Source organism: Dunckerocampus dactyliophorus, chromosome 15, assembly GCF_027744805.1.
Source record: "Dunckerocampus dactyliophorus isolate RoL2022-P2 chromosome 15, RoL_Ddac_1.1, whole genome shotgun sequence".
Classification (NCBI taxonomy): Eukaryota; Metazoa; Chordata; class Actinopteri; order Syngnathiformes; family Syngnathidae; genus Dunckerocampus; species Dunckerocampus dactyliophorus.
Window position 1 is genome coordinate 8,364,548 of NC_072833.1, and position 25,490 is coordinate 8,390,037.

The 25,490-nt window shown below is 40.4% G+C and overlaps 2 protein-coding genes and 1 long non-coding RNA gene across 7 annotated transcripts in view; 1 reads left to right on the forward strand and 2 right to left on the reverse strand.

Moving 5' to 3' along the window:
• The window catches only part of LOC129195086 (uncharacterized), a 123,728-nt gene extending 119,860 nt beyond the window's left edge, over positions 1-3,868 (reverse strand). For all 3 annotated transcript variants that reach the window (XR_008573866.1, XR_008573865.1, XR_008573864.1), the window contains exons 1-2: positions 3,763-3,868; positions 832-909 (exon numbers count right to left, since the gene is read on the reverse strand). This is a non-coding gene — a long non-coding RNA (uncharacterized LOC129195086). The remainder of the gene's footprint in view (positions 1-831; positions 910-3,762) is intronic.
• A 2,486-nt stretch (positions 3,869-6,354) lies between these two features.
• LOC129195082 (ankyrin repeat and SOCS box protein 13-like) lies at positions 6,355-25,069 on the reverse strand. Of its 3 annotated transcripts, XR_008573862.1 has the most exons (11): positions 24,984-25,069; positions 23,466-23,653; positions 23,071-23,227; positions 22,860-22,994; positions 21,214-21,405; positions 16,671-16,858; positions 16,401-16,557; positions 15,868-16,002; positions 15,004-15,195; positions 8,583-13,013; positions 6,355-6,499 (listed from the first exon to the last, which is right to left on the reverse strand). XR_008573862.1 is itself a non-coding variant. In XM_054800806.1 (10 exons), exons 1-10 carry the CDS (start codon positions 25,024-25,026, stop codon positions 12,886-12,888), a joined length of 1,515 nt encoding a protein of 504 aa, XP_054656781.1. In that variant the 5' UTR covers positions 25,027-25,069; the 3' UTR covers positions 7,042-12,885. The 3 variants fall into 3 exon arrangements, 2 of the variants coding, with proteins under 2 accessions (XP_054656782.1, XP_054656781.1); XM_054800806.1 differs by lacking the exon at positions 6,355-6,499 and having other exon boundaries at positions 7,042-13,013; XM_054800807.1 differs by lacking the exons at positions 6,355-6,499; positions 15,004-15,195 and having other exon boundaries at positions 7,041-13,013.
• On the forward strand, positions 17,393-20,192 carry LOC129195083 (uncharacterized). The gene is made up of 2 exons (XM_054800808.1): positions 17,393-17,985; positions 18,851-20,192. Exons 1-2 carry the CDS (start codon positions 17,745-17,747, stop codon positions 20,122-20,124), a joined length of 1,515 nt encoding a protein of 504 aa, XP_054656783.1. The 5' UTR covers positions 17,393-17,744; the 3' UTR covers positions 20,125-20,192.
• Positions 25,070-25,490: the final 421 nt, after the last annotated feature.

Genomic DNA, 25,490 nt, shown 5'->3' on the forward strand with positions numbered 1-25,490 from the left:
ACCCAGCCATTGCGTGCACATTTACTGCGTGCACATTTACAGAGACAAAGGAAGATAATAGATATTAGACTATGTTGTTTGAAGGCAGGTAGGTGATAAAGAATATGAACCAAGAACTGTGGTTGGTGTTCCTCAGAGATCACATCTCGGTCCCCTGTTATTATTGCACCAACATGGTCCAGTGTCGAAATTCATGTCACTTGCAATGCTGTAAAATTCGGCAGTACACAGCAATTGAAGGTTTCCTCATCCAATGGCACACACTGTGCTGTGTTGGTAGGAATGTAAGACTATCAGAGACCCCGCGCCAGCTGGCTGACCCCACTTCGCTCTGCTGACCCGGTGGCCCTAACCTCGACCCTCACACACACACACACACACTACACACATCCCAGCGGAGTCGTACTCAAACCGGGTTAAGCGGTAGGCGGTGGCGGTATGGCTCGTCCCCCATTCCCATCCGCTGGCCCTTCTAATCCATCACTGATTTTCTAGTTTTCACAGCAAGCCTGGAAAGTGCGATTAAGCGTTTCCTGTGGAAAACAGGACTCCAGCGCACGGATCAATTAAGCCTCTGCAGCTGTGCTACTGGCAGGGGAAAGAAAGTGCTGTGTCGACTGTGAGTTGGCAGGAGTTACATTTAACTTTCAATGGTCGGGGTGGCACGTAACCCCCCCCCCCCAACCTACCTATCTTGACAGATAAGGCAATATATCCATATACTGTACATCCATCTCTGGCCAAATAGTTACATAACCTTTACTGATGTATGCTATTGTCATCTTTGCACATTCCATCGTCTTAGATTACGCAACATGAATGTGTCCTTACCTGAGGCCTTCTCTTGCATGCTTCCTTGAAGTGCACAAGATGAACTGCAGATAGCGTGTAGGCATCCTTGCATGGACGCTTAATAACAAAAAAAAAAGCTACAGGTCAGTTACATCATGAGCTGGTATCAGTAGTAATGTGACAGGTTTCGAAGCATACCAGGTCCAGTATGTCCTAATACCACTTTTTGTATTTTTGTTTTAGCAAAAATATAGATTTGGTATTATGAAAACACCTACATGCGTTCAACATGATTTAGACACATCATTCCAAGCAATATTTACCAAATAGCAACAACTCTGAGTGAATAAAGAATTGGACCCAAAAATGTGGCGTCCCTCTGGGTTCACATATCGGTCCCTGGCCGTTGTTGTACCACTTCACTTCCAGTCTTTAAAACACCCCAAAATCCTCACGTACTACACCTCCTGGTATTATGCTATGCTGTTTTAAGTCATTATTTATCAGACTGCAACAACTGGGAATTACAGAATATGGACCAAGAACAATGGTGTTCCTCAGGGATCACATATTGGTCCCTTTCTATGTTTGCACCAATTGGCTTAATAGCTGTAAAATGACGTGAACATCTTTGATGAAAGCAACCATTTTACTGTGGTTACGGACTTGGAAATCAGTCACTTGCCACCTTAAATATGCAGTTCTTGTTAAATTATATTTGGTTTACTTTTGTAAAAACGAGCCGCAACATGCCTACGCTAGGCTGTATACAATAAGTTGGGAGGCTGTTTTAGAGCAGGGGCGTCAAACTCGTGGGCCACTTTTTATAATTCTATTTTAGAAATTTGTTAATTATTGCATTAATTTTTCATTAGTAACTAATTAAAAAAAGTCATTTTACATTGGATTTGACAAAAAAAAAAGGTTTTCTGTCAACATTGACAACAAATACTTTTAGCAAGAAAGATTGTCTTTTTGATTGAAAAAAATACATATTTTTAAGTTGTTTTTGTTAGTAATATTAATTTAGTTTTTACTTTAATATATTATTTATGGTAAACATAACGGTAGATGTTAATTATTGTAAAAATATTTTGTATATATTAAAATGTTTACTTATTTAAATATATTTATATTAAGTAAAAAAAATCATTTAATTACAGCATACAGCACACATATAAAAATACAATAATGTAAATATAATTTTACAATAGTATAAAAGTAAAATAATGAAAAATAAAGCTAGAAAAAGTAAAGACAAAATTAATATTAATAAAATTACAATATATATATATATATATATATATACAAATATTTGTTTAAATAATATTAAAATAAGTGTCCTTTTGACGTGCATTATTTCAAGGCTTTCGCGGGCCACATAAAATGATATGGCGGGCCATATCCGGCCCCCGGGTCTTGAGTTTGACACCTGTGTTTTAGAGCGTAGTGGAGGCTTTGTTTTCAAAACCACTGTCAACGTGCTATCACGTCAGCGCTACCCGACAACAGCGCTGAAAGAAAAGGACAGCCACAGGTGCAGAAGTGTTCTACTCGGCACCTCCCAGGCGCCAGGCCGATCTGTTGAGTCTAATCTTATCCCCCCGACAAACTATTATTATACAGCAGTTTGAAGAACAGGAGTCATGCAAGGCTGCAGGAAAGCTTTGTGAATCCCAATCTGTGAGTGATTCTTCTATTACATATCCGCAAAGGTTGGCTCAAGGCAACTGGACTCTTGTTTGTTGCAGACGTTTCACCTTTCATCCAAAAGGCTTCTTCAGTTATAAATTGTAAATAAAGTGTGGCATCTCCCTATTTATGTCTCTGGTCGGTGTGTCCCCCGGGGATGGTCACAAAAGTGTTGTTGTTGCCCAGCGTGGCTTGCATAACAATAGTCTATGAATATGTCAAAATGGAAGACAGGAAGTTCAGAATTGAGTTTTATGTTGGATTAGATCATGGCTGCAACAGTAGGCCATGTTATTATTACAATTATGTTATTATTGTGCCTGTTGTGAGCTGACTAGTCTGATGTTTGCGTGCCTCACCAAACATTCCAGGAACATTACTGACACCTAGTGACCAGTGTAGAATACTACATAGCATGACATTTTTGATTGCATCTTCTGAATGCCTTAGATTTGTATTTTAGTTCATTTAGCCATTTTTATGCTTGAGAATGTTTGATTTAGGCTCAAAATATGTAAAATTTGCTTAAATATACACATTTTTGATCAATAGTGGGCCGAATTTAACCACAAAACAGCATGACATTTTTGAAAAAACATGATAAGAGTGAAGCCGCGAGATTTGAACGTCAATGTGGCGAGGGATGACTGGATTGTTAGCAAATAAGTTTGTTAAGAAAAATCTGTTTTTGTTTGCCTCAAATGTTTGTCCTGTGTTTTATTCAGAGTAAAATCTTGATCACCAAATTGAAGGAAAATTCGCAAAATTATCAGTATCGATATTGGCAGCAATGGCCCTGTATTTATCTGACTGATACCAAAAACTACCGTATCGCCCGCCCGTAGACTGAAGGTATAAACTAGCATGAGGAAAATATTGCCGTTCTTTGCAGTGAGGGTGCGTTCGGGGCCTTATATATACGTCAGTAAACAAAAGACTTATTTGCTTACTTGTCAGCAGCACCAGGACATCCAGGGTAAATGACTGAGCTGGACTCAAACAACCCAAAACAAGAACGTCTGGGCTTAATTGGGTGCACAAAACCCAAGCCAGGATGAGAAGACAGGGATTAATCAAGACAGGTGAAACCAATCCCACATTCCTTAAATAGACCTCGCTATCGATCACAGAGTCACTGATTCACCATGGCAACGAGAGCGGTGTGCTTTCCCCCGACGGTAGCGGCTTACGAAGAGGTAAGAGTAAATAAAAAAGAGCGAAAGCGTGGCAAAGTATTGCAGAGGCGGTTATGTTATGTTTGTTGCATGTTTAACATACCAGGAACAGCGGTGTTCAGTCATATCTATGAACTATTTCTTGCTTCATTAGCACATTACCATTACTCACTCGAAGCTTCAACAGAGTGTTTACTTCCGGTTTCCCCTCTAGCGCTAAGCCTTCTGGGTAATGTAGTACACATCCACATTAACCAACACAATTAGCATCTCTGAAAACGTAGTAGCACTGTGTTTATGAATCCGTTTAAATTGTAGGTGAAATTGACTGCGGATGTGAGTGAAATTGTGTAAATGTAACTCCATCAGACACTATAAATCAATCTATCTATCTCATAGATGTGTATTTTTATGTATAGAATGCGGGAGACTGTAAAGCAGAGGTGTCCAACGTGCGGCCCGGGAGCCATTTACGGCCCGTGACTGCTTTTTTTTATTGGCCCTTGGCACATTCTAAAAATACGATTAAACAATAAAATAAAAAAAGCAGTAATTTTACAAGAATAAAGACAAAAGATTAAGGTACTAAAGTCATTATATTAACAGAAATAAACAGCATAAAGTTTAAATATTACAGGAAAAAAGTTGTAATATAAGAAACAAACCAAACAAATAATTAAGTTAAAATTTTAGGAAAATTAGGTTGGGTAAATGCTATAATGTTATGATAATAAAGTCAAAATATTATGAGAATAAGTTATATTAATATGAGGGAAAAAAATACAAGTAGAACATTGAAATATTTGTAAACATAAAAAAAAAAACAGCCAAAAAGTAATATGAGGAGAAACCGTTCATCATCATAATAATAATAATAATAATAATAATAATAATAATAATAATATGCTTTGTCACTGATAAAATGAATAAATATATCTTATATGTGTAAATACTGTGTATATACATTATATTAAATATTTTGTTTGGGTTGGTTTAAAAAAAAAAAAAAAAAAGTAAAAGCGGCCCCCGCATCTTTAGATTTTTCAGTATGCGGCCCTCAGTGGAAATAGTTTGGACACCCCTGCTGTAAAGTAGCTAACAAATGATCTAAAATAATTTATCTACAATGATTTGAAATGAATGATCACAAATGTTTAAATATGACAGTGGGTGTAATTGAATGTGATAACAACGTGCAGGGGGCAGTGGATCAACTATTGGTTTTCATTTATGGTGACTGCTGATCGAGATAAGGGTTGAGATTGAATGGATCTTAGACCTCAGCCTGGTTTGGAGCAGGCTAACTCCACAGAATAAATCTCCATGGTAACTTATGTCAGAACATTAACCCACTTTCCACCATCCCACTTTTGTGCAACCGGATCAGAGATAAATTGAGCCAGGGTAACCAAGACATCCCGGCTTAATCCCTTATCCTGGTTTTGTGCGACAGGCCCCATGTAGGACCAAACCACAACAACTGCACATTTTGTTCATATCAGAAAGCCGTTTGCCTGCCAGTGAGTTAGATAACTTGTTTTCCAAATTGTTGTGATGTGTTATCATCTATTATAATAAAACCGTGGGCTTTGTCTAGATAGTCTGTGGAATCCAGCATCATCCAACAGTATCAATGAGGGTATCAATTAGTGTTGCTGAAACTAGACAACCGACCAATCAGAAGCACCGCCGTGACCAATAAAAAAGGCTTTATGTAAGTTAATAAACATGTTGAGGTTTTTACAACCCTCTTCCACACCCTCCGCACTACTAACATACTTTTTTTGTTTTCCACAGCACGTCATCACAGAAGTGTTAAAAGGTTCAGCTGTCACGTAGGAGTGCAAAAACTACCTGCAGAACATTCTGTACTAAACATGAACTTATCAAGCACGGATATGTGTGGCGCACACCGAAAGAGCGCAGTCTGAGTTTAGTACAGTACAGCGCAACCTCGGTTTTCGTCATTAATCCTAGTCCGTTACAAACTTCACTTTCAAGAGTGGACGGTTAGAGCGGTGTCCTGTGTACTGCAGTCGGTACAAGCATCATCGCACACACTCGCCCAGCTCACTATCTGTTATGTGTCCTCCTTAAACCATTCCCCACGCAACCTGTGTTAAAGGTTCCTACCATTACAATCCTATTGGAACAGACGCTCCCTTCATTCTTTGCTATGACTTCTATTAGGAGGAAGAAAGGAGACAAAAACAGAGTTGTTCATCATTTGTTCTGTGCATTCTATAAACAAATAAATCACCCACACACACACATAATAAAGATGATTAAAAGATTCCCTGGCCAGGATCTGTCTACAGCGTCCCAACCTGAAAAGAACCATTATCCATTCTTCACAGAGTCACCAACAAGTGGATGCTTTGTTTGGCACACGTGATTTCGCTGACTAGTTTGTTAGGTACACCGTAACCGAGACGGTGTACGGAAACTGAGGAATATTTTGGAGACATCCATCTCTCCAAAAATACAGATAACTTACCCTTGCAGGCTCAATCACCTGACGTCTTTTAAAAGCGTCTGGTAGATGCAGTATCTTAATTACAGCAACCATTTTTGTGACAGCGTATGCAAATAAAACTTGGACATACTTTAGATTAGTCAGTGCACAGCTTGTATACTCTAGCAGTATAGATTTTATTATTGTCTAAATGTGAGGAGCAAGAAAACTGTGTCTTGCCTACAGTCAAGCATGATGGGGGGAGCATCACAGTCGGGGGCTGCACGAGTGCTGCCAGCACTGGGGAGTTGTGGTTCAGAAGTGACGGAAGTCTCATGAAAATGTTTTTCAAGCTGCAAGGTAACAACATATGGTGGCCTTAATCCTGCAAACATAAAGATACAGCTTTAAAAAAAAAAAAAAAAAATTCTAAGTCAGTTCAAACTGTGCTGAACTTCTATGGGACACAGAGAGCCAACCATGAGCCGCTCTGCTGAGCCAGCATGCATCACACACACATGGAAAGAGTCTGCAGACAGAGTACTTTTTTTCTTGCAGACTTAATTTGTACTGCAGACTGGCCAAACTCCGGAACAGGGGGGGACTCCCTTCAAAAAATACAACCAGATGGCTTAGCCATCGAGCTGTGTTGTCACTGTGTGTACTGTACGTGTGTGTGTGTGTGTGTGTGTGTGTGTGTGTGTGTGTTAACCCTGGGTATTGTCATCCAGGCCAGACACACATGATTATTGTTACTTTCCTAGCAGACTAGGAGCCTCCAGACAAGCATGGAACCACAAAAAAAATCTATATTATTTACATTTATGTGTAACACATTTTTATTTAAACATGTTTTACAATTACAGTACTTTATTATGAATATGGATTTTTTTCCTAATCAGTTCTAAATGTTATCTGGGAAGTGCCGGGGTTTATGTTTGCTTATAGCACACTTACCATAGACAGATGAAAGTAAATGAAATTAAATTACAAATTACGTTGGGACTTTCCATCCATGCATAGTTAGGCTGACCTTTTACTGACACAGTCTTAAAAAAAAAAAAAAAGAACGACATTATAATGGCTTTGGCAGTGTTTAAATTCAATCTTTTCAGTTGTTGTTTTAATGAGAATGTTTTTTTTTTTGATAAATTATTTATTATTTATCTGTTTATTATACAGGGTGCCCCTAAAGTCTGGGCACAGGCAAAAATGCGTATATTAAGAGAAATATTAAATTATAAAAAAAAGTAATTGTCACCATGTCACACTATATCTGAAATATGCCAATTTTTGCTGCATTCTATTGAAAGAAAGGTAAATGACAGGGCAGAATTATATATATATTCTGCTGCTGTAACATCAAAATGTCCCCATTGTGAGATAAATAAAGTACAATCTAATGTATTTGGATGTAATAACAGCGCCAATAACTGAAGATGTAAAGCACGTTAAGAGATGGCGTACGTGTCTGAAAATCTATTTACCTAACACTGGTTTCTTTAACAGAATATTTTAATCGGACTTTAATTGTATCACTATGGGCAATGAGGAGTTGCGTTCAAAGACACCACGTCGTTCACGTTTTGAGTGAATGTCTGGCATTTCCGCTTTAAGAGTTACAAAGTGAGTTATCAGAATAAGGCTATATTGTTTTTTCTTTGCATTTCTGTTTACTTAGACCGCACATACACGATGATAAAGACGTTTTTGTGATTTTCCGGGTGTCCATGAATGCATCTCGCGGTCTGTCTCGTTGCAATGAGGAAGTGTCATTGCAATGACGAACGTGTGTTTGGAGTTGAGATACATATATGGTGTTGGAATTGCACTGCTGTTGACGTGTTCAGGTAAGAATAAAGTCAAAAACAGTGTCAGAGATTCTGGGTGACTCTGTGGGGAGCTAGTCTGTCGTCATAACAGAGCGCGGTGCCTTGCCATGATGCTATGCGTTAATTACGCCAAAAAATGTAACGTAATTAAGTCAATAAACTGGTTACCGCCGTTAACGTGCTATTTTTGACAGTCGTGGTTTATTTATTTTAACTCTACTAACAAGTAATAGTTCAGTATTTACACAAAAACACACGTCCGAAAAACTGCAGTAGTGTGCATGCCGGCCGCTAGTTAGCATTGTCACATTCTAATGTAAAAGCCAGCAATTGTAGAACATGTCAAATATTTGGCTTTGTCTCAATCGGCGCACTTCTGTACTTACACTTAATTCTTTCGAGTGCATAAATGTGTTCACACTGACAAGTGCGGAAAAATGCAGTGCACTGTCAGAACCCAGATGTTGCACTCAATCGAAATGGTGAGTGTGCAGTGCTGGACTCAATCGTAGCCATCTTGTGTACGTAGCAGAAGGGTAGGGACTCATTTGATTAATTGTAATTCACAATTCAAAGTGCGCAACAAAACAGCACTTATCAAAATTTGCACCCTCGGGCGCTAAGTAGTAGACTTACTGAAGTGTACTGACGGAAGTGTTCCATTTGAGACGTGCAGCATGAGCAAGAAGACGAGTGGCTCTTGTCGATTGTGCAGCATTGTGTACACATCTGCAGCTCATTTGAAGGTGTGGGGGTGGAGTATAGCAGTGGACCATCACAGCATCCATCTCACTGTTTATCTCATGAGTCCCAAACAAAAGCCTCCCGGTTCCTGCCTGTGCAGGGCCTCCGATCCAACCAATCTACACAAGCCATCTCCCTTTCCAGTTTCCAGTGCACTTAGGAAGGCCTCCTGCTTGTGTTTCCTTACACTCGCATGTAAATCAGCAGGCTGGAAGGAGAAAATGACCACATTTACAGAAGCTTCTGCTGTCTTTGCCCTCTGGGCCTGAACACACTCTGGCTGATAACGTTAGGAACGTATGGTTCAGTCCTATCCTTTTGTAGAGCACAGCCTAGTGGTCAGAGCGTGCAACTGAACCTACTTTTTATACACGCCATTATTATTGGAACAGTATTGGAGCCACAATGAAAATTTGAATGTAATGTCTTAATATCATAAGAATAATGTTGCACTTACATGAATGAATCAGTATTTTTATGAAAATTATTTTAACACATTTATCCATCCATACATCCATTTTCTATACCGCTTCTTCCTCATTAGGGTCGTGGGGGCATGCTGGAGCCTATCCCAGCTGACTTCGGGCGACAGGCGGTGTACACCCTGGACTGGTCGCCAGCCAATCACAGGGCACAAAGAGACAAACAACCATTCACACTCACACTCATATTATGGACAATTTAGAGTCGCCAATTAACCTAACATGCATGTTTTTGGAATGTGGGAGGAAACCGGAGTACCCGAAGAAAACCCACGCATGCATGGGGAGAACATGCAAACTCCACACAGAAATGCCCAAGGGAGAATCGAACCTAGGTTTTAGCCAACGTGCTAACCACTAGACCACCATGCGGCCCTAACACATTTATATATTTTGAAATTATTTTAAAACGTAAAAGAAATCATTCATTTTTACAAAAAAGGCTATTTTCACAGTTGCAAGAATGGAAAAAGTCATGTCATGACAGGGGTTGGCAACTTTTACTATCACACGAGCCATTTTGCCCCTTATGCTAAAGAAAAATAGTCTGGAGCTGCAAATGGAACACAAGTTTGTTTTTTTTGTAACGCAAAGAAAGGTTTCAAACCAAATTGTCATTGTCCAGCATGTCATTGTTGGCCACATGAGGGCGCCATTGTGAAAAAAGGCCATTATTTATTTACTTGGAGCTGTGCACAAACAATTTTGAGAAAGAAATGACAGTGTGGGTGCGCTATTGAATCAAAATGATCCATCACGTTGGAACAGTTGAAAAGTTGAAAGCCAGATGAACAGTCCTGACAGTAGGGGACGCTATCAACCGCAATGTCTCTCAACGATTACTGTAAATGTGATCATGAGAACTGGAGCGGAAGACGGAAGCAGGCAATAATTGGAGAGGAGGAGATTTCTGAAATGTTTTTGAACACTCCCTGCCCTCATTCTATTGTGGTTTTTGAAAAATGAATTAATGATCGCTGTTTTGTCATTAACTACTGCCTATTATTAGTTTAAAAAAATACATATTTAAGCAAATTGTACATATTCGTGGCCCAGATTAAGCGTTTTGAAGCATAAAAATGGTTAAATGAACTAACTAAATGAACTAAAATACAAACACAAGGCAGAAGAAGCATTCTAATTGCGAATGTAGTATACTACGTTGGTCACTAGGTGTTAGTAATTGTTTGGTGTGACAAGCACCAGACGTGATCGTCAGAACAGGCATTTAATGCAAGTTTAAATTATCTCACAACAGGCACAATAATAATAACATGATAATCCTAATAATAACACGGCTACGGTTTGGGCCATAACCCACGACAAGCTAAAACTCAACCCTGAACCTCCGACATCACTTCCTGTCCTCCCGCTACTAAGGTCCCAAAGGGAACACATTTACTGTGACACACACAAGCAGAAGTTTTACTTACTTACGTCTTAAATGTCTCATTTACTCTTACTATCTCTACTATATTGGGTAATACGAGTGTAAAGCCATTTAAAGCCGCCATTGCAAACACTGATGAGAAAATAGCTACTGCAGGACAGTTCTTTATGTCTAATATGTCTTATTTTCTCTGATTATAGCTACTACATTGGGTAATACAAATGTACATGTGACTACATGGGTGTTATTTCATGTCTCGAGGGCTCTAATATTGTTAAAAACCATATTTAGAAGATCGTAAACGGGTTTTCTATGCCATAACCAATGAACCAACCAATTAACTGCGATAAACGAGGAATGTATGTTGCACAACACAGGAGTTGGAGTTACGTTCGGGAGCAAACTGCTCAGTCAACATTGATGATGAGTTGATTGTAAACACCAGTCCGGCAAGTGTAACACACCTGCATGTCACACCAACAGCTGAGTGGCAACATGTTAAAGCGCATGCGGAGGTCGATAAATGGATTTTGGTTGCATGAAAGCAATCCTTTTGTTTTGCTTTAACAAACTTTGACCACCTGACAGTACATTACAGTCTACAGCAGTAAAGGTCTGTGTCGTTCTGTGCAGGCCATGACACAGAGCTAGCCCAAGCTTAACATTATAAAACTGCATGTAATATTATAAATCATAATCGTTAAATCTATGCTACTAAATTCACTTGGCAGGCAGGAACGAGGAGAAATATTTATCGAGCTTGCTCTTTGAGAAGGAGAAACTAACAGAGCTCAAAATAGGACGCAAACTAAATCCCATCAGATATTTCCAGCCAGCCATGTCTTATTATGATAAAACGTGGTCAAATAGGCCAGTTATGAAACCTCCAAAGGAGGTCATGTTGACACGGACAACAACTGATGACACAACTGCGAAGTACTTCAATTCCTAAATAACATCCTGCGCGTCTTGCTAAAAATAACTCGTCTTTAGAGCACATTTACCAGAGCAATGATAACAGAGTTTGAAATAGACGCGCCTGGTAGGACGTGTTTATAAGTAGAGCAACAAACGGGAGGAACTATGCAGGCAAAGTCTCGTCCGTTTAACATCGGTGCCTCTTTTGTCATAGTCGGCAGAATTTACATTCCACAACACGGGCACGTCTTTTCTCATCCCATAGTACAATAAACATTTTCTTTTCCAGCTTTTTAACTGCGCACCCTTTTAAACTCAAGATACACTCCTTGATATGAACGATACTGGCGTAAAAATGAGATATCGTTCATATCGTTATCGGCTTTTCTGCCCGATGATGATATCGCCGCGCGTGTGATGACGATGACAAGCTTGCTAGAGCTCACTTAGCACGCCCACGGTCTAAAATTACTTTCAAGTTTCGCCTTTGGATTGTAAATATACAACAGAGTATTAGGGCCAAATTGAAAAAAAAAAATAATAAGCTGAGATTTCAAGAGTAAATAATAATAAATAATATTAAATAGAGCTTCAGGAAGGAAGGAAACTTTCCTCTTGCTTGAGGCAAGCTTTTATTTATAACGTGGCAGCAAAGCAGAGCAGTTTAGCACAAACAGATTAGCATGGGTTGGCATCATCTCACTTTGTTGTATTTTTTTCTCGTAAATTTGCGACTTTATTCTGATAAATGTCTCTAGAAATCTCAGATTTATTTCATACTCTGTCAGAACAGGCATTGCCTGAGACAGCTATGAAAAGGGGGGACTTATGTGACCTTTGGCCTTAGTCAAAGGTAATATTATGACTTTTTTTCTCGTAAATTTACCACTTTATTTTCATAAATGTACGACTTTTTCCTCGTGAACTTACAACTTTTTTCTCGCAAATTGACGAACTTTTCTTCAAAATTGACAACTTTGTTCTCGTGAATTTACGGCTTTTTTCTCGTAAAATTTATGATTTTTTTCAAAATAAATTTACGCCTTTATTCTCACAAATTTACGACTTTTTTGTTTTAAATTTTGGCAATAACAGCCTCTCTCCAATCATCGCCTACTTTGCGATTTTGGTCATTACAATTTTAACTCTACAGTATAACTACAGCATTTACAGTGTTTGTACTTTATTGTGGTTTATATGTGTTGTGCTTTATTTATGGCCACAGGAAATATGAGGGCATATGGTGTCATGTGGTGTCATGTGGCGTCATGTGTCCTCCCACTAATACGTCTGGTTAAAAGCGCATGTTGTTGATGGTGTCTTCCCTCAGTACTTCACGTGAATAAATAATACAATCTTCTTCTTTTTTTAAGACGATCATCTGAATCCTCTTCACATGTCCTCTTCACTGATAGCAGAGGTAGCTGATAATGAGTTTTGGGATCTGCAATTGACCTATGACGTTCAGAGCTCTGATGCCCAGCTTCCTACGTACTGCCAACCTGCTGAGTTGCTGCAGGCTCATGGGAGTGGCTGCAGGGGGGGGGGGAAAAACAGCAACATACATTATTTTCACCTTCTTTACTTTAAGTACCAAAAAAAAAACAGTCTGCGTGCTTGTTTGGTGGTGCTGTGCCTTCGTGAAACTGTTATGCTACATCGTCATGGCGTCGTCTCCCTTAGTGTTTTAAAATCATGCTTGTTCGCCATCTGCTGGCTGCTACTACAAGGGCACGTAAACAAAAGGCTGTCTCAAATCAGATATTAGGCTTTCGTCCATACACTTTAATAATAAGTACATTAATTAGTTCCTGAGTGCACGAAATTTGAGAGTGTAGTGTTGTCCCAAATCCATTACTGTCGTTGTGCACTTATCAGTAATTACTTATCGCAATATTTACCTGCTTCTTCTTTTCTCTTCTTTAGCAATGAATTGCAACCACTCAAGGTAGTTCCTTGCCTACCGCTGTGTAGCCAAGATGGCATATATTAAGGGTGGTGAGTGTCCATCACCATTCACCATTTTGAGTGCAACATCCGGGTGCTGAAAGTGTACTGAATTTTGCTGTACTTCTCGGTGTCAAAGCACTCCGGCACTGACTCAGGCTGTGTCTGTATTTGCACACTTCCATACTTAAACTTAGTCTGTTGAGTGCATAAGTGCGTGCACTGCACAGCAAGTGTCTGTCTCACAATTCTCACACGTAGTTGGTAGTTAAACACCTACCGTAGTCTTGAGTGCATATGTGCATTGAGTGCACTCAAGTCTTTTGATTGCATATGTTCACACCGCACTCAAAACAGTCAAAATGGTAAGTGCGCAGTGATAAGACACTTACCACCCTCAATAGTCACCATCTTGGCTATGTAGCTGAAGGGGAGAGACTCATTTGAAAAAATGGTGACGAAGAAGCAGCAGGTAAACATTGTGATCGTCATTTCCGTTAATTGATTTGGGTACAGCACTACACTGTCAAAATTTGCCTACTCAGGAACTAAGTACTTAAACAAGGTGTACTGACGGAAGTACAGCGGATCCCCGTATATTTGCGATTCAGCATCCGCGACCCTGCAAATTCACACTTTTTTGTTTTTATGCGTCAACCCGCCCATTTGTGCTATTTCTCTCCAAAAATAGGCTGAAAAAATAGTCCGAAATAATGTATAAATACAGTAGAGGCCAAAAGTTTGGACAAACACGCAACACAACTGATGGTCACAACCCTGTTAATAAGGCAAAAAATTCCAGTAAGTGATCCTGATAAGGCACACCTGTGAAGTGAAAACAGGTGACCTCATGAAGCTCGTTGAGGACACCGAGTGTTTGCCACGCTATCAAAAAAGCAAAGGGTGGCTACTTTGAGGAATCTAAAATATAAGGCAAACAGTATTTATTATTATAGTTATTTCGCATGTTTTTGTTCTGTACATAATTCCACGTGTTCATTCATAGTTTTGAGAATCTACAATGTAAATAGTCATGAAAATAAGGAAAATGCATTAAATGAGAAGATGTGTCTAAAGTTTTGGCCTGTACTGTATGAGATAATACTAATTACATATAACTGTATCATAATACTGTACAGTAGACGGTGTGAGGTTTGAATGGCTGAGGGCTGATTTTGTTCCATGTAAAAAAAAAAAAACAAAAAAAAAACACTATGCATTTAGTTTGTTAACTTCCTGCATTGTGAGTGAACAATGGCAATTTAGGTGAGACTGGGAGGGTTCTGGAGCTGAATCTCATCTAATCATTACATGAGGAGAAGGAGAAGTCAACCTAAAGCTAGCAGGCATGTTTGGAGGGGGAGGAGCGCACTGGCATAGTGTACAGTGGCGCCTATCGACACAGCAGCAGGCGTTATTAGAGTGTCAAAAATAGACATTTTTATCGGCATCTCAATTACTAGCGATTATTTGCTTTCCGCGGGTGGCTTCGGAGTGTCGTGGCGAATAGCAGGGATCTACGGTAGCGTATTCCATTTCCGACACAGCCAGAATGTTTGGTACACATTCATCCTACCCTCGTAGGACTGCAAGCAGACTGCAGCAGGAGATCCTGGCGTCGTGTAGTCAACGGGTTTTTTGTTATGTTTATCTCTGGCGTAAATGTTGGCTCCAAATTCCACGAGTATCTCGATCATTTCCACTCGCATGCTTTTGGCAGCGTGGTGCAGTGCCGTCGCGTGCAGCCGGGCAGCATTGACTTTGGCACCTGCAGGGTAAAACGAGTTACTACTGTGTTTTGTGTCCAATTATACAAAAAATACTAACTGTAAATGCTCCAATTAACATTTCTATTCAATTAACTGCAGCCTCCAATAGTCACTGGGTATGTGGTTTACAGAAGCAAATGACCACCGGGGTCTCTAATTAACAAAACTAACATTGGCATTTACAGCTCTGGCTGTAGGAAACCCCCTAATGTAGTTTTTATGTACTCCAAGAGATGGCAGTAGCTGCATTTGAATGAGCAGCTTAATTTACCTCTGTGTGCACTTTAAAATGCCGGATTCTCGACTCTGCTGTATGTGCGGTAATTACAACATTGGTTCTGTTGCTGCTGTGTTGTGCAGTATACTTGTCAATGAATCACCAGCTGTTTAGCTTTCTACTTTCTCATGCACTCTAAATCATTATTAATGATCATCATCCAATTGTTCTATATAGTGGGTTTTCATTGTTCAGAAATGTTTGTTTGGATACATTGTGGTGTCTACAACAATATATTTTCTAGTTAATAATTCATTTATTTAAGTGAGAAGTATAAATGTTCATTAAAATAAGTCCAAACATTCTAATAATAATAATATTTTATAATAACAGGACACATACCATTTTTTTTTTTTTACTCAACTGAACCACCCTGATTTGCACTGACGCTCACCTGCATTGAGTAGCTCTTTAACACAGTTTGTGTGTTTGTTGGTACAAGCTACATGCAGTGGGGTCCCATAGTAAAGGTCATATGCCTCCAGACAAGCACCCATGGCAATCAAGAACTTCACACAGTCTGAGTTTCCTGAGAAGAGAAATGGATGTATTTGTCATTTTAAAAAGCAACTGCAATACTACACATACAGTATATGTGTGTATAATCTGACATAGTTATTCATACAGTGGGTAGTGGTGTTTTAATCATTTAGCTCGGTGCGGGTCAGAGGCCGTATCATGTCCATGGGGACGGACGTTTTTTGTTTGAGTGCCTCTTCTCAAAGTGGAGCAAACAAGTGAGGGAGTCAGACATCTGGTGGTCATAAACAGGCTCAAAGTCAATTTTGCGTAATAGGGGCCTTTTAAAGTAAATATACTGCATATTATTATGGAGAGAATTGCACTCCATCATTGTAAAATCATAGTAAAGAGAAGATGGTAGTGGCACAGCATCTGTTAGCCTCTGTCTGAGGACTGAACAGTTACCTCCCATGCAGGCCTCATGGAGGGGTGACGCAGTACGGGAAGTAAGGGCAGGGTTGACCTTGGCCCCGTACTCCAGTAAGAGCCTCACACAGTCCAAACTGCCAACTGAACAGGCATCACACAGAGGGGTGCTGCCATCCACGTTCCTTGCATCCACCTAAGAGCCATCATAGTACATGAGAACATACACAGACACTGCTCCAAAGACAGTAGCGGTTGCTTTCATATTTCTTGTCTTGTCCAATCATTTCATATCTGATGTCTGCTCACCTGTGCTCCGGCATCCAGTAGCAGCCGGACACACTGTGTGTGTCCATGAAGGCAGGCCTCATGCAGAGGTGTGATGGAGTCCACGGCTACAATATTGACAGACGCTCCGCTGTGGATGAGGTGCTGCAGCTGAGAAGCCTGACCCAGCGACGCTGCCTTGTGGACCTCTGTTCTCTCTGACCAGCAGCCTAGAGGGGAACAGGTCACACATAAAACAAATGGAGAGTATTACGGTTTGTTCCTATATTTCATGTACAGTTAACACTTATCATGGTTATATTCATTTTGATTTTCATTTGAACCGCTGTTTTTGTAGGGTAGTTTGATTATACAACGTACATCCTCAGTGATTGGGTGCCTAAGTTACTTAAAGGTCCAAAGATGTGCAAACACCACTACTAATACTTTGTTAAATGTTTCAATATTTCAAAAGACGCTTTTTGTACACATTTGACTACTATGTTTATCATTCCATCCTGGAAAAAGCACCGTACAAAGACATTCAAGCCTAGGATGATTAACTTTAACTTCTGTAATAGAATTAATATAAATATAAAATAGCAGGTATAAGGGGTAGTCAACGGTGCTTATATGCACCCATTATTCTTTATGAAGCATAACTGCATATGTTGTCAGCATATACATAAAGCTCAATGCTAGCACGTTAGCTTCTCCTTAAAACACCAAAATTTGCGAGCGTGTTCTTTCATACGCACTGATATCTCCAAAGAAATATGGCTGCGTATTTTCGATATCCATCTTCTTTTATGCGCCACAGGAACTGGCAAGGCACGCCGAAAAAACAACGATTCGCACAATGTTTATACACAGATAGCAATGTTTACGTTTGGGACATTTCTTCTTCTGTGGTTTTACGGACGCTTGCGTGCATTACTGCCACCTACTGGCTGAAGTAAACTCGTACGTATACGGTTAGTTGTATCAAATCACGGATAGATGGCGGTAGTGAGTCAAACCGATGTCTAAACTGCCGGACAAAACGAAGAAAACGACAAGCAAACAACAACAACAAGAGAGCATTTTCACGTTCGTTGGCGAGGTTTTGTTGTGGCGATGGTTCGTACGTGTTGTGTTATAGGTTGCACAAACAAGTCGCACGATGGACGTGGTAGAAAAATGGACAACGGGCTGAGATTTTTCACCTTTCCCACCTGGAAAAAAACCCAGGGACCGCAGGTTGGAGAGATTTCAAAAAGGCGTCGTATGGCTTGGGTCGCTGCTGTCAGACGCAAAGATATCACGTTCGATAAGATAACTCCCTTCATGTTTGTTTGTAGTGGACATTTTCATAAAGGTACGTCTTTGTCGTCAAACCTAGCTGTGTCTATTTTATAACCGTTTCATGTACAGATTCTAGTAAAACCAGAAAACATTGACTACGGTAAAGTTAAACCGTTTACAAATGTCGATACCGAAAGGAAACAATAAACGACCATTCACTTAGTTCACTTCTGTGACGTGTATTCCCACCAAAGTCACATGGCAACATAATTTAACAAGAAAACTTTAAAAAAAAACCTACAATCATTTCAGATAATATCTGAAGTCACAATATTACGAGAAATAAACAAAACAAAATAAAGTTACAATTTTTAGAAAATTGTGTTGGGAAAAGTTATATTATGGGAATAAAGTCAATAGTTTGGGAATAAAGTCATTATTATGAGAAGTAAATTTACAAGAATAAAGCTGAAATAGTTGGAAAATTACAAAAACATTTTATAAGAATAAAGTAAAAATCTAAGAAAAAAGTCCGAATTTTACGAGATATTCTGATGAAAAATAACGTCACTTTAGTAGTGTAGAGTTGAAATATTGAAGAACTTTTTGATGAGAAACAAACAAAACAAAATAAAGTTGTAATTTGGGGAAAATTAGGTTAGGGAAAAAGTTATAACGTTCTGGAATTAAAGATTATTTAAAAAGAAAGTTGAAATATTTGAAATGGGAAAAAGACCAAAGTTCCAATTAACAATACACTATTTCACCTATATCACAAAACTGTGATGCATTTTTTTTCTTACAAAATATCAAAGCAGCCCTTGCGTCCTTTCCTTTTTCAATATGTGGCCCTCACTGGAAAAGGTTTGGACACCCCTGTCTTATAATGACATGATAAAAACACATTTCTTTTTCTTCTTTATGTCATTTCCGTGCAGGGAAGCCGGCATATGAAATGATGGAGAATGACCCTGACTGGGCGCCATCGCTACATATGGGTCACACAGAGCACAAACGCAGCGAGGCTGCATGTTTTTCCCAGAAAAGTAAGCCGGCGCTATGGCGTGACCACCTCCAGGAGCGACAGCACGAGCCTTCAGACGACGCTAAACCGTGGACACCGGAGGATGAGCAATGCAAGGAGGAGGTAACCCGGACAGTCAAAGAGGAGCAGTATGAAATGGTAATACAGGAAATAAAAGAAGAGGAGGAGCAGATTGAGTGCAACGTGGAGGGCAAGGAAGAAATAATCAAACAGGTAGACGAGCCGATTGAATGCAACTTTTGCATCCTGAGGGCTTCGGAAGTGAACCGCCTTGTGGAAGAAAACAAACGGCTTAAGCGCGAGCTCGACGCGTTCAAGATGTCGGATGGTTTCTTCGGTGAGGACGACGACGATAAAGTGGAATACTACACAGGTCTGCCCAGCGTGGGATGTTTCACAGCATTATTCCAGTTTTTGTTGCCTCTCATGCCAGCCCAAGAGAGCGGACTCAGCCCATTTCAAGTCCTCCTGCTGACCTTAATGCGCCTCCGTCTGGACTTGCCAGCCCGCCACCTCTCTTACATGTTCAGCGTCGCTACAAGCACAGTAGACAGGACTTTTAAAGACACTGTCTCATTTTTGTACGCACAACTGAGACGTTGGATTACGTGGCCAAATAGAGATACTTTGCAGAGAACGACGCCTCGTCAGTTTGCAGAGGCCTTTGGTGGCAAAGGAGTCGTGATTGTTGCCTGTTTAAAAATGCTGGCTCAAAAAACACTGCATCAAAACGAACGCACTGTAAAGTACTTAATTGCTATCACACCCAGTGGATTTGTTAGTTTTGTCTCAAAAGGGTGGCACAGCGTGACGAGTGAAAAGACAATGCTGGAGAAAAGTGGTTTTCTCAATAAGTTGTTGCCAGGTGATGTCGTCTTGGCAGATTTTGACTCAAAGAAAGATAGCGGCTTGCTTTGTGCCGAGGTCCAACGGCCAGCCTTTCCCGATGTCCATTGCCAGCTAGCAGCCAGGAATTTAGACGAGATGGCGCAAGTGAGGACGCACGTTGAAAAGGTCCTCGTAAGTATCCGTCACAAGTATAAACTCCTACAGGGGGACGTCCCCGTCAACATGATGCTAGCATGTGATGGTGAAGAAGTTACGTTTTTGGATAAGATTGTTATTGTCTGTTATGCACTGACAAACTACTGCCCCACTGTAGTTTAACAATGTGCATTCCGACTGTACATTAAAGTTTGTACAACTCCTTGTCTCTTTCATGGTGTCAAGTTTTTCTCACGCTTTGAACCCTGCGGCTAATTTGTGGTCGTGTTCTGGTCTTGCGACATCTCATTCCGCGATGAGTCATTTTGTGCTTCGTGCGCGCCACTCATCACGGAGAACGCGCAGAGAGGTGCACGCTATGTGGCTTTCAGGTTGAAGGCGATCGATCTAGCAGCTTTTGCTCAGGTCTGCCGGTGGATCTTGGCAGCGTGGAGCGGTGTTGGGAGCTCCACTGTCGCCGGCAGGTTTCAGGGAGGCTTGACTGCTGCATGCTGGGGAAGACAGCTTAGGGGCAGGGGTGGCGCTGGGAGCGGGAACGAAAGGGGAAGAGAGACTGGCAGGGGGTTGGCGAGGGAATTGTGGCACTGAAGAAGACGACTGGTGGTTTTAGTGTGGAAGGAGGAGGATGAAGATGGTTCATGTGACTAAATTTCCATCACAGTTAAGAGTTGTTGCTTCAAAATGCAATTTATCAATACATTTCACACATTCAGTAACACCGGTGTTGTCCAAAGTGCAGCCCAGGCGCCATTTGTGGCCGCCCACACATTGTAGAAATAAAATTAAACAAAAAAACACTTTTTTTTTTTAAAGCAAAAAGGTGAAATGTAATGAGAACCTCTTGGAATGAATTAATAATGAATATAATACGGTAATGAATATATGTCATTGATAATTTATTTCTAATTTTAAAAAATGAGCCTCGGGCTGAAAATGACCCCCGGGCAGCACGTTGGACACCCGTTTTATAAAGTGACATCACTTCCAAATCCACGTCATATGTGTATATTAAATCAAGTTACCCATAGAAGTTTATAGAAACTTCTATATGGAGAATTGGAGATAGCTTTGAATTATGTGGGGTGTGTCCAGCTGACCTATGACCTTTGAGGCCTTGGTACCAAGAGCCCCCCTCACAGCAATTCTACAAAGGTGCTGAAGGCTCAGAGGGTTACCTAGAGGGAAACACGTGAAAGTGAGCGGATGTGCTGCCACTCCGCAAGCAAAACAGGCCACGTCGGCGCAACGCACTTTCATAAAACCTGAGGCAGTCGTACGGGGGAGAGGCAGGTGTTGAGTACTCCACGGGCTTTTTCCCCAGGTTGTCAGTGGTGTGCACGTTGGCTCCGAAATCCACCAGCAGCTCAATCATGTCCGGTTTGTCGAGTCGAGCTGCGTGGTGCAAGGCTGTCTCGTGAAACTTACTGGAGTTCACGTTGGCACCTGCAAGATTACAAAGTTATTTGGGCATATTGATCAGCAGTATTGTTTAGTACTCATACTAGTACTTAAGACATTTTTTTTTAACTTTTGTACTTTACTATTACTGTTATACTAACTACTATTACTACTACCTACTATTTTTCTATTTATATATTTTCAAAAGAAAATGGATACTCACACTATGATACATTTCCAACAACCTTGTTACTTTTCGTTTTGTTACTACAGTATATACTATGATGCCACATAATCGATAATGTCACGATAATCGATAAAACTATTAATCGAACCGAGGTCAATAATTGACGCCTCAATAAATTTACATGTGCGACATGTACGTATGCCTGTTGTATTTCCTCGTCTTGCTGTAGCACACAGGCTGGATGACAAGAGGGTTCACTCTGACTGTGTCTGAGCGCATTGGTTGTATAGTCAAATTGAAGGCACAGAGTGAGCCTCTTGTCAGCTATTCAAGCATCTTTGTCACAATACGTGGAGGCGGGGGCTAGCAAGGTAGTGATTGAATACCCTGAGTGCTAGCTAGTAGTTAAAAAGCAAACGCTAATATGAATGAAAGCACAAACGCGATCGTTTCTAAGCCGAATGCCACAGTTCCAGTGTGGATATGCGGTGGGGCATTCGTCCCGGCGGTTGCCGCTTGCTGGGGCATTTATTCGGCGAAGTGACTGTATAGTGCCGGGCGGCGCAAGCTCACGATACCCAGGGTATGTTAAATTGTGACGCCCGCGTACTATAGTAGGCATCTGCTGTGCCTCACACAGGTCCACTACACTTCAGTACCATCTAGTGGCTCAAATGTGATATGACACAGTGATCATTGAATGATAATCTTGGATAAAATGGTTGAATTTATCGATTATTATCGACCAGCAAAATTCGTTATCATGACAGGCCTAATGCCACTTGTCAATCAACCCAAAGAAGAAGAAGGTGTATGCTTAGTTCTTTGTGTGAGACATCCATACTGTATATGCTAAACAGGAAGTTCCTGGTTCACATACTACACCCTGGGGTGTCCAAAATCTGGCCCGGAGGCCATTTATAGCATTTACGTGCTACATCTACAGTCCCATTATAATGTGTTTATGAGCACCAGGTAGCACCAAATCTATTTGTGGTGGTCCAAATGTATTCATAGAGAGCCGCCACAAATTTTAAAATGTATGTGAAACACTGGATTGTTTTTTTTCGTCTTATAGCAAGGTTGGTGTTCTGGAAACGAAGACCCACTTGATCAGACGGGACGAGTGCAACAGAAAGATAAATGGATCGAAGTGAGAAACGGATCAAATAACTTACCAGTAGCATAATAATAAAAGATATGTTTGTACGACTGTGTATATAATGTATATAATTGTGTATATAATGTTTATAATTGTATGCCAGTAATTCAGCAATGACAGTGAGAAAGTATAAATGTTTCATTGTCTGACCTGCAAGCAGTAGCTCCTTGACACAGTTCACGTGCGCTTTCGCACAAGCGATGTGCAAAGGTGGGCCGAAGTGAACATCGTACGCCTCCAGCTCAGCGCCACTGGCTATCATCAACTTCACTATTTCGGCGTTACCTGAGGAGAGAAGGGAATGTTTCACTTTTGTTAGCGAGACTGTGTTTTGGTTACACAAGTGCATATGCATATCTGCCTTGAATGCAGGCCTCGTGCAGGGGGGACGCCGTCAAAGCAGTGAGTGACGGATTGACTTTGGCGCCGTATTCCAACAGCAGCTTGACGCATGCCAAACTGCCAGAAGAGCAGGCGTTGCAGAGGGGAGTGCTCCCATGGATATTCCGCACATCCACCTGCAAGAAAAACAATTTACATTCAAATGATGCATCCAAATAGTTCAATAAACCCTGGACTTGGGATCACTTTTGATTTTTGACTGCAGCATGCATGTTTTTTTTTTAACTTGAGCAATTTTCCACCCCTTATATTTTGCATTCCAAGTGTGCTATACAGTATGAAACAAAAGCCCAAAAGAAGTGTCCTTTTATTGCTTAAGAGTATCTCACCGGGACCATAAGAATCGAATACAACCTGTGCTCCGGCTTCCAGCAGCAGTCGTGCACAATGCGGATGAGCTTGTAAGCAGGCTTCGTGCAGAGGAGTGATGTTGTCCACGGTCACGATGTTGACCGATGCCTCACTTTCTATCAACTGTTTCAGCTGCAAAGCCCTGCCCTGCGATGCAGCTTCATGGAGGGCGGTCCGGTCCGCCCACATACCTGGTAAACACGGTTAAAATGCAAATGTCATGGTTGTAATGAAGAATAGAATGATAAGTAATGAAATATTTCAAATTGCTGTTACATTGGACTCGCCTCGCTTTTCTTGGTAATTAGGCTAAATAATTTAATACAGTATTTCAAAATGTCCAAACTTTTTCCAGTGAGGGTTGCGTACAGAAAAAATTTTGCACGTTAAAGTCGTAGAACCAATCCAACGTCAAGCTTTTCCATGCCATTTTAAGTACACATTGACATCTTAGCTTTTGTGTTATAGATGATGAAGACAATTAGTGTAATATCTAATTACATAGATGATCAATAATGAATTAATTTCATTTTTAGAATATGAGAGGGGCAAATAAAAAAGGAGCTGCGGGCTAAAAATGACCCCCAGGCCGCAGTTTAGACACCATTGGTGTAGTGTTTCTTTTCTTGGTAATCTTGCTATTGGATACAAACATAGTCAAAATTTTTTATTTGAATTGCAAGAAATTAAATTTTTCTGAATGAGGTTCTAAGTAGAGCTTCAAAATCACTCCCATTTCTTCTTTTTGCCTTTTGAATTCATTCTTAAAATGTTGATCAGGAGTGTATTTCAAATTGGTGTTAATGTGACAAGCGTTTCTTTTCTTGGTGATTATTTAAAAACATTTTTAAAATGGTAGTGCCAAGTAGTATTGGGTGACCATATTTTGATTAGTGAAAACCAGAACAGGCAATGAGATACTCAAACGGTCCTCGAAGTTAACTCAACAAGGCCTCCTGTCTATGGATGGAATACAAAATACAATCTATAGCTACAGACACAAATTTCGAAGGAAGAACGTTTCTTGCACGAAAATGATTCGAAAAAACACGACACACAGGAACTTGAGGTCTGATGCTTACGTTTTTTTAATGTAACTGATATTTTGGAGGCCCTCTAAAATCGCAACAACGTGGGATTTTTATCAGAGAGTTAACTCCGTGTATGTGTTTTGCTTTTTCTTTGGCGTTTTGCCAACACTGATTCAAAAAGCCGCCCACACAACAGCATTTCAGGGATTACGTCACATGCAGCCGGGTGCACTAATGCCAGTCAATTTGGTCAATTCAATGGCTAATTGAAAACCATGAATGCCATGACAGGACGTAAAAACATGACATGTCCTGGGACAACAGGTCCTTTAGTCTCCCTGAAGTAGTATACAACTAGCTTAACATGCTAGTCAGTCTGTTTGTTGGGGTTAGCACTATCGGGACGCTCACGGGCAGTGAGCCTTCGAAACCAGCTGCGTTTAAATAACTTCGGATGTGATTAAACGCCTAGTTACGTTTTTTTTCTTACCTAAATCGTACAAAGACGACCTTCGTGCCGGTGTCACAGCCATGTTTACTAGTGAGGACTCAACGTAATTGGAGTCGAATGGCGTATTGACTAATGGGAGTTGTAGTTGTACACGTGACGTAACTGTCCTACAGGCTTCAATGAATTCTGCTGATTTTAGATGTCCTATATGTGCTATTATGTATCACTACTGACTGCTGGGATTTCCTTTCCTACATAATAAATAATAAAAAAACTAACATTTGATCTGGTTGTGATAAATAAATAAGCAAAGATCAAACCATTGTTGATAAAGTTGTTTTACTTTGCAATACAGAAATAGTTGGAGCCCAAGTCGCAAACAGATGACATCAGAGGGCTCCCATCAATTCAATACTGCTGCAGTACACGTTTGGTCCTTCTTAAGCAATTATAGTCGACCACTGCTGTGAATGTGCAGAGTCGGCCTCATTTTATACAATCGAGGAGCAATTATATACCATATAAGTCAAAGCTGTTCAGAACAAG

Excerpts from the sequence above, each read along its gene's own strand:
- LOC129195083 (XM_054800808.1), top strand. The coding sequence starts at position 17,745 with ATGGTTCGTACGTGTTGTGTTATAGGTTGCACAAACAAGTCGCACGAT. Across the intron at positions 17,986-18,850 it reads TAGTGGACATTTTCATAAAG|GGAAGCCGGCATATGAAATG; the intron begins GTACGTCTTTGT and ends ATTTCCGTGCAG.
- LOC129195082 (XM_054800806.1), bottom strand. The coding sequence starts at position 25,026 with ATGGCTGTGACACCGGCACGAAGGTCGTCTTTGTACGATTTAG. Across the intron at positions 23,228-23,465 it reads TGCTGGAAGCCGGAGCACAG|GTGGATGTGCGGAATATCCA; the intron begins GTTGTATTCGAT and ends TTTTTCTTGCAG. Across the intron at positions 15,196-15,867 it reads TAAAGAGCTACTCAATGCAG|GTGCCAAAGTCAATGCTGCC; the intron begins GTGAGCGTCAGT and ends TTTACCCTGCAG.